This window comes from Haemorhous mexicanus, chromosome 2 (genome assembly GCF_027477595.1).
Source record: "Haemorhous mexicanus isolate bHaeMex1 chromosome 2, bHaeMex1.pri, whole genome shotgun sequence".
NCBI classification, from domain to species: domain Eukaryota; kingdom Metazoa; phylum Chordata; class Aves; order Passeriformes; family Fringillidae; genus Haemorhous; species Haemorhous mexicanus.
The window spans coordinates 94,119,384-94,130,842 of NC_082342.1; the positions used below are offsets into that span (position 1 = coordinate 94,119,384).

The window sequence follows — 11,459 nt, forward strand, 5'->3', positions numbered from 1 at the left end:
CTGCAAGGAATCTAATGAGGAAAGCACTTGCAACAAAAGTTTCAACAGTCAACACACTTGTTATACACTTTGTTTAAAAAACAAACCCAAGTGACTTCAGTGGTTGTTCCAGACTTATTGATGCAACAAAGTGTCCTTTTTAATACCTTCAAAGTCCTGTAGAATGTGACCTTCTTTAAAAGGCAGGGTTTGCTTTTGCTGCTGATCCAGCATGCTGTGCACCGTGATGAACTCATCATCAAGAGCAACCACGTAAGGAAAGCACAAAGCTGCCCCAATCACGTTCTCTGACCAGTGCACTGGGGCGCGCTGTGATATCCCATCTACAGTAGCAAACATGCCTAAAAAAGGGGAAAACAAAGCTTGAGGCTCATGCTAATTGAGAATTGAAGACTGTTCTTCCTAACACAAAGCAGGGTACCAAGGTACAGCAATGGAAAATCTCAGAGCAGGTGCAGTATCAAGGCAGCATGATGACACCACATCACACCTCCCTGGACCTGACAGAGATGTTGGTTAATTCAGCTCAATTTTTTTTTCATTCTTCTTCAGCACAGGAAGAGACAATGCCAAAAAGAGATAAGAGATGAATACTGAAACAAACTAGCAAAAATTATTCAAGCTTAGTATATTTAAGAGCTTTCTTAAAGGAATTATGCCATTTGGTTTGAATTCATACCAGAACAGTAACACTTGTTGAAACCCAGCTTTCAAACAATCTTGCCTTAGTAGGACCTGCACACTTGCACCACCTGACCTATCTGGCAATGCAGATATGTTTGTTCTTGCAGTGTCCAATGACTATAGAGCACTTTAGTGGACACAATTGTTTACTTACACTTTTTCACTTTTGCTACAGCCAACCTTTTCAGAGAACAAGGGCCCAGCTCCTTGGGGTGAGTCACTTCCTGTGAAGCATCTGCATTTTCAATCATTTGAAAAAATGCAGAGGCTGTGTATAAAGCAGTAGAGTAAAGACTTTCTATTATTACAGTGATAACTCCTATGCTGTCTTCAGAATAACCAGATTAAAGCTTCAGTTAATTTGAAGAGTGTTTTCTAACGATTAAAAGGTCATTACCTTTCCTCATGTCTATTCTGTCCTCCATTTTTCTCCTAGCTTAATAAACTTTTAAATTGCTTTAGGACCACATGCCACTGGTTCTATTCATATAGATATTTCCCAATTCTGAGACATTAATTGAAGAGAAATTTCAGTCACAATTTTCAGGCCTAGTTCCATAAATATTTACCAGCACAGTGTAAACTTCTGTTCTAAATATGAATTCATACCCCTCAAACCGAGAATTCTCAGGCCATTAAAAAGACATGCCCATGAAAATTGATCTTTGGCAGCAGTGAGCCACTTGACAGCTGGCAGAAAAAGTCTGAGCTCTAAAGAACAGAAGAGCTTAAAAGATTATGTTATTCAATTTACAAAATCTCTTCCAAACAGAGGATAATGAGGCAAGGCGAGCTGGGTACAAGGACCTTCTTGCAATGAAAGAAAAAAAAAAGTAAAACAGAGAAAACAAAACAGAAGATTGTAGACTTTTACAGAACTACAGTGTAGAGACCAAGCTTTTGGATCCCTTACAGTGGCTTTCAAATGATCAGCCCTTTCCCCTTGACTAAGGGTTTTTTTCCACTACAATGATCAGCTTTTCAACCAGAGCACCTTACAGAAAATTTCTAAGTCGTAATATTTAATTCCTAATTTACTCTATAGATCTTGATATTCTTATGACTCAGCAGTAAAATATTATGTCAGGCAAAATGCACTGTCCAGTTTTAAAGGTTTTCAGTTGTTATTCCATGATATAACCCTACTTCAAAACATGGGAGAAAACCGGTGTTAAATACATGCTAACCAGTAGTAAACTTAGGGCTTATTATATTTGAAAGACTCATTCTTAGGCTTTTCTATTTCTGTGATGTTCTAACACAAACAAATAAAAATCCCTGGTTTTGGTGGTGTTTTTGTTTTTGTTTTTTTTTTATGAGAAAGCTCTTTTTTAGGTAATTTAAAAAATCCTTTATGGAAGTGAAATGATATGCATTCCAGTCAATGTCACTCTACATCCCTCTGCCTTTAATAGCTAGAGCTTCTGTGGCATAATGATGCACTGTTTTCATCCATCTCTCACCTAAGGATAACAATAAACATAACTACAACCAGGAACCACAGCCTTTTTATAGTACAGGAATTCATCTGATGAAATTTGAGATGAGGCCGGCAATCATTTCCATATTAAAAATTGCATAGGCTACCCATGGATTAGAAGTGTTACCTGAAACAAAGCTACACTGTTTTCAGCACCAAGAGATACAGAAATATTTTGTATCATCTGCAAACGGTTGAAGGTGTGCCCTTCCCTAAGAGCCACGTTGTTAAAATGATATTAGTGTTCATCTCACATTGGCCCCCTGGGGTACAAGACTAGCGGCTGGCGTCCACTGCAGACTACAAATCTTTCAGCCAAGCTTTCAATCCACCTCAGCTGTTTCTCCAGCTCATTCTTCCTCTGTCTACAAAGGATGTCATGGCAGAGAGCATCAAAGTCTTGCTAAACTTCACAGGATTACAGCTCCCCTCATTCACCAAGCCAGCCTCTAATCACAGAAGACAGTCTGGTCAGGCAATTTCCCCTTTTTAAATCCACACGGATTACTTCAAATCATATTCTTGCCCTTTGTATATTTGGAAACAGCTTCCAGGATTTTCTCAGATCACCTTCCTGAGGGATCAGGGTAGGGTTCCTTTCTCTTGATCACCTAAAGCAGGAGTGAAAACGTTTGGTTTCTTCCAGTTCTGAGGAACATCCTCTGCTCATCATGATCTTTCAAGGATAAAAATATCTGCCTCACAATGACATTGACCATCACCCTCAAGCATTCATGAGAACATCTTATCATGTCCCATGGATTTTTCCCATAACCTGATCCTTCTCTGCTGAGGGCAGATTTTCCCACTGTTCCTAAGGGCTGATGATTCCTGAAAGAAGGTCATACCAGTAGACTTACATAAAGAAGGCATTAAGCACCTCAGTGTTTTTCATGCTCTTTAGCATCAGGCCCTCCACTCCATTTAACAGTGGGCTTCCACTAGCCTTCCTGTGCTGCTGATATGCTTGTAGAAGCTCTTTCTGTTGCCCTTCATGGTGTTCAGCACAGTCAATGCCAGATGGACATCGGCCTCTGCCCTGGTTCTGGACAGAGTTAATTTTCTTCTTAGCAGCTGGTGTTTTGGATTGAGTAGAACAATGCTGATAACACACTGATGTTCAACAGAGCACACCCCTTCGTCATCTCCTCAGTCACTATCAAGTGCACTCTGGAAAACTCCTGGCCTCCTTGTCTGCTGCTGTGCTGCCCCTTTAGAAAGTACTGGTTCAAGTGTACCCTAAAAACCAGGGCCTGCAAAAACAGACTTCTTCCTGTTACCTGAAGAGGGTCTTACCTACATTTTTTTCCTGATGAAGTGATCTGCTTTAGGCACTTATCACAATGAGTTTGCTCACCCATGTTAGTTTGCTCTCTAACCCAAATCCATAAACTCTTATTGGCCTCGTCATTTGTTCCAAGGCACCCCACCACATCTTTCTACTGCTCCCATGTAAAAGGTAACTCCCATCTCAGCTGTTAAAACACAGCTGTGCTGATTTCCCAGGAAAAGTGAGAGAGCTTCCACTACACAATGTTCTGTAAAGACTTCTTTCTCTGCATATGCCTGAAGCAGAGCTTCTTCAGCTCTGCTGCTTATGGAGTCTCTCATCACACCACCTTGCACTGATTTGTTTGCCTTGCCAATACAGCCTACCACCATGCCTAACCTAAATCCAACTCACCACGATGCTCAGTCAAGATGGCAAAACCACATTTGCCTCACTTGACCTGGTGGATTCCATCTCTTCCTTAAATAAGGATCCATAGTACTAAAAGACAAAACCCATCACCAAAAGCTAAAAAATATATTGGTGATCTGCACAATCCAGGTACTCCTCAAGATGTTTCTTTACCAGCAGGATTGATGAGAAAACTCCTAATTTCCAATATGAGGGAGTTTCCCACTACTGTTATTTGCTAATTCCTCCTGGTGCTACTGCATTGTACAGGCTCAGATTTGTTGGACAGAACTTCCTTCTTTTCATCTGCTACTGTAAGCACTGAGCATATTATATAGATGTAGATCAGCAAGTACAGAAGGAGAATTCTTCCCACTATCAGAAGTCATGAGTTTCCTGTGTCAGACATCACAGAACAGCAGAGACCCAGCCTGTCCTACCCCTCTGTACAGCTGGAGGTTGAAGCCTCACGCCTGGGCTTAACTTCCTTTTTGCCATCTCTAGTGCCATGTACTCTGCTGACCTCCCACTGCATCTCATTTACTTGGCAACAGAAATTCTCAACCAAGCACACATACAGGCAAGGCCAATATTTTATCTTGGTCCAGTCTCAGCACGAGGCAGGAGGCACTCTGTTCAGCCTATGGTGTGAGGAGTTGCACCCTCCACTGGGAGCTCAGCCTGAGTCAACACCTCAGACCTTTTGGGGAAGTTGTTCCAGCTGGTGTTGGGAAGCATATCCTGTGCCAATATCAAGAAGTGTCCACTGTAATTTTAAACACTTAAAGCCTCTCTACAACAGGAAATCTGATTAAAAACATGCAACAAGAGCTTCACAAACTAAAAAACTGAATTTTGGTAAGCAGTTTCATACACCTCAGAAAGGACTGATTTTCAATTGTAAATTAATTAATTAGTGAAGCACCAAAAATGAAGTTCCTCCTACTTTTGAAAGAAAGCACTAAATCCTAACTGAAGACAACAAAGTGCCAAATGGCTAAGGATCTGCTATGAACAATTCTAACAATCAGCTTAAAATCCAAAGTGCAAATAAAGAAAAAGGTTACATACACAATAAACTCACAGATATTTTACATTGATTATCATTTTAAGCACTTGTTTTTTGCCAATCTAAATTCCAGTCTTAACTCAAAAGAAAATTAATACAGATAAGTGTCACCTCAAACACTCTAAAGCCAAGTATACTAATGCAGAATATCTCCACCTCTGTAAAAGAGGTTGAACTTAGCATAGATGCTCTAACACGTGCCAAACCAGCATGCCCTGATCAATGAGACATATGAAAGCAAACAAAATTAGAACTGAAGATTTACATCAAGCCTTTTCAAGTCCATGCATTCCACAGCAGAGGCCCACCTGAGATACCAAGATACACAACACTTATCTACTATAAAGGTGCCCAACCCTCTTCATAACTTCAAAGAGACAAATATTAAATACACTAGGAATTGTACCAAGGAGGAACAGCAAGATGGATAATACTTAGTCAAAACATCACTGGGGAGGGAGTATAGAAGAGGAGATTAAAAAAGGGTGAATTAAGCAAGGAAAAACTGTACAGTTGATAACAAATACTCTAAAAGGTCTCTGAGGCAGTACAAGAAAGACTTTGCCCATACCATGAGGAAAAGAGTGGTTTATAGCATGTTTACAGCAGCACAAATGCACTTCCTTAAGATCTCCCTTATCTGGCATTCTACTTACACAAGGATGCTGCACTTTATAAGTAACCTTCTCTTCATGAATCTCTCTTACAGTACACCAGACAAAAGCAAAAGTGAGACTAAATAAAATTCTGATTCCTAATTAAATACAATTATGTATTTGAAATTATATTCTTAAAGAAATAAGAAAAGAGAAATTACTGGAACAGAATCTGGTTTAACATGCCTAAATTTTTTAAAAATTAAAGTAAGAATGAAATCTTCTCAGAAAATCAGCTAAATGACAAATTTTAACTTCCCTAGCACTACTATAACAGTTAATGTCCAAAAATGCATGTCCATACTTAAAAGAACTAAGAGCTTTAATAGGAAGTTGGCAGCCAAAATGACTTAGAAAAGCACTGTATCTGAAAAAAAAACCCCAAGTTCATCTTGGAACATCTTTTACTCACATCAACTCAAATTCTACTGAGAGTCTACTTCTTTAGAGAAAAGGTGGTGTGTTGATGTACATCTTGCAAAGCTTCACAAAGCAAAGCTTCAACATAAACAATGATTTGGAATTTCTTTGGAATTTATATTGCACACTTGATTTTCTTTGGAATTTATATTAAAAAACCAAAACCCAAATTAAGAACCTAATTAGCTGTGAACTTTGTGCCATGCTATTCCTAATGTTTCAGGGAAAATACATAAACAGTGTCTCCTGAAAGCAGAGTCATATGGCAAACAGCATGAAAGCGTTCTGCCTGTGGTCTGTCAGCTCTGGGATATTGCAGCTTTTCCAAAAAAAGCTCAAGATTACTGGCCTCACAGCATATTGTCCATTTAGATAGATTACAGTAGTCCTTACAGTCATCTCTTAGACAAGAGCATGATTTCACATGATTTAACTTTGGTTTTTGAATACTTAAACTATCATTTTCTGCTAACACAGAGCTGAAAAATACTAAGCAAATGAGAGTGTAAAAACTGGGTAGTATCTGCTAACACCTACAGTTAGGACAGCATTTACTATTATAGGAGGTAGGATGCAACTTACTTCCATTAAAATTTCTTACTAATACTGCAGCACCTTCTTGCAAATCTGTTAAAATCTATAAAATGGACTTCATATGAGCTGCTCTGAATAGCAACTGAGGAAAAAATTAAATCACCTACACTAATTGAACAATTTTGTGTCAAAGTTCACAAACCCAGTCCCCCTAGTCACCACAGACTGTCTATCAATCTCTGAAATTCCACTTGGTACCCAACAATTTTTTTTGCTAGGGGCTGCAAGATACAAGCTTTGTATCTCATAATACATCATGAGAATAAAAATAATCATAAAATCTTGTGCATTAATAAAAAAACATTTAGTGAGGTTTTTTAGTTAAAATAGTATTATTGAGTTATAATAGTACTAAGTATCAAAAATTTACCATCCCATTTTTTATCTCAGCATTCCAATACAGACCTGTGAAAGAAATCATCATTATTATGCATAACACTTAATTTATAAAGTTTTGCTTCAGAAATTCAGAGAAACAAAGAGAAGTTATAAATAATTGCAAAAAATTAAAATCCTTAGTCTCACCTAGGCCTCCAGGGCCAGCCAACAGAAACTCTTGTCTGCCTATTCTTTTCACAATTGGCCGTTTCTCATCACTGCAATAAGGAAATAGGTCCTGGGAGACGCCAGTATTGTAATTCAAAATTATATACTGTGTAGTCAGGGCAAGGCATAGGTAGTAACCATCTACAGCCACAGCACAGGGTTGTTCTGGAGTAAACACCTCCTTCACTATCTGGACTCTGTCTTCAAACACCATGAACATTTGAATGGTGCGACGCTTGACCGAGATAATGCAAACTTCAACACAGAAAGGATCCCCACTCACGGGGTTTTCATTCAGTGTGAATGTCACAGCTCCTTTGATCCTAGCACCAGTGGGGACAGGTTCCAAGTTGATCATATTCACTAGTGTTATCGTGTTGTCACAAAGCACGAGCAGTCTCGTGAGGGCAGAGGCTGCTTTCAACTCGCTCACAGGCTTCTTCAAACCCAGGTATTTGTGTAGTTGCTTGGTGGCAGCAAAAGTTATTTTTCCAGCTGTGGACACCTTTTCATCCAACAGGAAGTGATAGATAAAGCAGTCATTGGTTCCAATATAGAGGTTCTTCCCACAACACTCAATACACTCGATGTTGATGTAATTTTTGTCTCCCATTAACATTTCCCGCTCAACAGCAGAAACAAGCTTGAACGCTTTAACGCTCATTGTGTCTTCTGGGTGATCTAATTAAAGAAAAAAAAACACTACTATTTACCTTTGCACATAGAATCAAATATCAGAGAAAGCAATTTAACATCCACTTATACAAAAACTTAACTAGTGCATTTTTAAGTCTATACTCCATTTCTAACCCAACTACACAAGCCAGAGCAAGCACATTAATAACAACAGAAAATAATCAAATTGTATGCTTCAACTTCTAACCTATTCTGAAACAGATTCACAACAGTACCCGGCTATTCTGAAGTAATGCCTTCTCCACAAGTAACCAGCATGTTACTGGCTCTCTCAGACACTGGCTTTACAAGAGGTTATTGCCAGTACTTAGTTACTTATAAACCTGTCATGCACAGGTTTCTATCACCTGTACATAAAAACAGACAAGCTTCAGGACTTAGATTTCCTGAGAGGCTGCAAGGCGTTTAGTGCTACTGGTTAACACGTCATGTTGCTTTACATTCCACTGCAGGCCTATTAATACACAGCCCCTTCACAAAATATCACAGGTATATTCCATTTTAACACATATTTTACATTCCTTCGTCTCCAGCAATCAGAAATACATACTTTCCAAGCCAGTTCAATAATAACTTACACAAGGTATCATCCAACTCATAACAAAAGTTGTTGGTTTGGGTCTGTAGCTTGTTGGTTTTTCTTAACATATGCAGAGTGCATGACCCATAAAGCCTTCATTAAGCTCAAGATGCAGTACCACAGAAATTCAGAGTGTTTCTGTTTTCCCCTACCACAACAATTCCAAAAGCTTGTCTTTAAGTGCTAACCAGCACGCCTAATATTTATCCTACAAACTATACCTACCCTTCTCCAATCAAGCACTGTCAAGGGACAGATGCAATTTATGAAGCAGATAATACTGTTTTAAAAACAATCCATGCAATTTTATTATACTCCAGACTTGTGTTATTTTTATAAGAAACCAGCAGACAACTGTGCTCAACACTCCAAAGAAGAGCTAATGAGAAACTGCGAGCCTTGTTTAATCACTTTTTAATTTGTCATGACTGGTCTGTAATGGTCACTTAGCCAAGACAGGCACAACACTAAACATCTCAAACATACACAATTACTTCTGCTCCACACATACAGAGGTGGTACAAAACATCAAATTAAATCTCTGTGGACCAACAGAGAAACCAACATCATGCTCCTGTAAGCAAAAATTAAACTAAACACAGTCAAAACAAATTTAGTTTCCAATTACTACATCTAATAAAATCCATTGTTTTTACAAGAGAACACTAAAAACTATGGTCAAAAATTTCTATAACCAAGTTAGAAAAGATAAGGCACACAACTTGCAGGTAATCATGAAATAAAATTATATAAAACTAAGATTGTGGCTAGAAGCAAACCATATTCCCAAGATACAGTAGTAAGCGTTAGTGCCAAATAGTTCAGAGTTCATTTTTTGGGTTTTTACCAGAAGTTAAAAAGATTTTAGTTTGGGCTTCCATGACATTTTCAAGTTCCATCCTCACCTGGAGCGTAAATTAGTGTTATGACCTTCAACAAAAAAACAACCAAACAAACCCAGGAAGCACTAGAGAAATAGCTGAGGGTAAAATGATAATGCAAGTCTAGCAACACAGCCACCTTACTCTCCAACATGATCAAAAGAAACACAGCATTTTAAGTTAGAGAGGACTGTCCAAAGGTTGACTGCCAAAACAGCCCCAACAGTTCTTAAGAGCCTGTTTTAGCCTGAAGTGATAAACTACCGTCGGCAGAGGTCAGGCAGCTTTCATACCTGAAGCTGCCAAGGGCTCAGTTAATGTTCCTGCAGCCCAAAGTAAAAATACTAATATGTGCCACTGAGAGAAATGCAGAACTCTACTCCTGACCAAGATGTGTTAAAAAGTCCAAAAGGATCTCCTAAATCAAAGTTGATGGGAATTAAAAGTATGAAAGAAATCTTAACAGATACATGACTCCTGAACAGAAAGAACAAAAAATCCATAGGACTACATAAGTCTGGTAACAAAGAAATGAAAACATCCGTTCTAGAACAAAAAAAGATGCGAGAAAAAGCTTTTAGGAACAAACAATGACAACATGCATGACCTGGACATAAGCTCTTTTTTAGCATTTCTCTTGTTCTCAATAATGAAACCTTAGGGGCCAGTGAGCCCTGCAAGGAACAGGTTCTACAGAACATGCTGTTCCTTTGAAGTGCAAGAGGCCACACCATAGTTAGAGATAGTATTTCTTATACCACATTTAGATGTAAGAAGACCGGAAAACAAGATAATGGGGATGTTTTCCTGTGAGAGAAAAATAAAGCAATAGTCAAGAAAATTATCAGTGTAGTAGGCACTGATTTTTAAGCGCAATAATAACAGGCACGCACTCATTTCCTGCAAGAAGTGGGAAGCAGCTCTCCCCCGCTCCAGTTAAGCAATAACCTTGCATTACATTGTGCTCTCCCTGCCTTGAAGAGCAACACCCTGCCTCCCTCACCTCCGCACCGCTCCCTCACCTGCGCGCACCCCTACACCGTGCGTGGGCTCGAATTAACCTGTGGCTACAACTCTCCCGAGCCGCGGAGCCCCGGGAGGGCAGGGATGCGCTGCCCGTCCCCTCACACACACCGCGGGTAGCCAGGCCCGCCGCCGGCCGGCCCCGGCGCGCCCGCCTCCGCCCGCCCGGACACGGAGCCTCTCCCGCCGCCCTCCCGCAGCACCTGCCGGCGCACGGCGGAGCCGGGCCCGCCGTTCCGAGGCCTCGCGGTTCGGTGGCGGCGGCCGGGGCCGCCTCGGGGCGCGCTGGGATCCGCCGGCGGCGGGCGGGAGGGACGCGCCGCTTCCGGTGCGGTGCCGGCCCCGCCCCCGACCCGCGTCACCGGGCACGGGCAGTGGCGGCAGGCCGCGTCCGGTCACGTGCGGGAAAGCCCGGTTGCACCGGCCGGGAATGCACTCCCGGTGCGCCTCGGGGAGCTCTACAACTTTGCAGCCGAGAGAAGAGACTCATGCATTTTTTTTTTTTTAATATATCTATCTATATCTATCTATCTCTCTATATTCTAATATTTATTTGTATATATATTTAAAATGTATACATAAGAGAGTCCAAAGCCTTGGGATACACACACACACACACACACACATATACATATATATATATATATATATATATATATATATACATATGTGTGGGAGATGCTTTTTTCAGGTTCCCAGAAAGTGTTCTCACTCAAATTTGACTTAATAATAGTAAAAGTCTCATATCTATTATGAGACAATAAAGCTGTTTGTATATAGTATTTTATATATTATATAAGTCTCATATATTATAAGAGACTTATACTACTACTATTATTTATATAAATAAATAAATATACATAACTCTCAACTATTAAACATTAAAAAGATAAACTACTTATCGGTAGAATTGCCCTGTTGAAGTTTAGGGCTTGACATGCCTCAGTGACCTAGGAGGAGGTTAACACAGCTTAGCGAGAAGGGTGTGCTCCTGATAGTGGACACAAAAAATGCAGACTTTATGGGCCACAAATACATTTGGCAAAATTCCCAAGATAAGGAAGAAACTAACAAAGCCTGCTCATCAACTCTGCTGGAATCAGCTCCAACTGGGTAAAAGGTAATTCTGGGAGGGATCGCTGAATCACT

At 40.0% G+C, this 11,459-nt stretch overlaps 1 protein-coding gene across 2 annotated transcripts in view; it reads right to left on the reverse strand.

Moving 5' to 3' along the window:
* TGFBRAP1 (transforming growth factor beta receptor associated protein 1) overlaps positions 1-10,637 on the reverse strand; it is a 37,216-nt gene extending 26,579 nt beyond the window's left edge. The window contains exons 1-3 of one of the 2 annotated variants that reach the window (XM_059839571.1): positions 10,514-10,637; positions 7,110-7,811; positions 147-341 (exon numbers count right to left, since the gene is read on the reverse strand). In XM_059839571.1, the coding sequence (XP_059695554.1) occupies positions 147-341; positions 7,110-7,794 (880 nt within the window). In that variant the 5' untranslated portion in view covers positions 7,795-7,811; positions 10,514-10,637. Of the gene's footprint in view, positions 1-146; positions 342-7,109; positions 7,812-10,309; positions 10,488-10,513 lie in introns of those variants that run through there. The other variant, XM_059839570.1, reaches the window with a different exon arrangement.
* Positions 10,638-11,459: the final 822 nt, after the last annotated feature.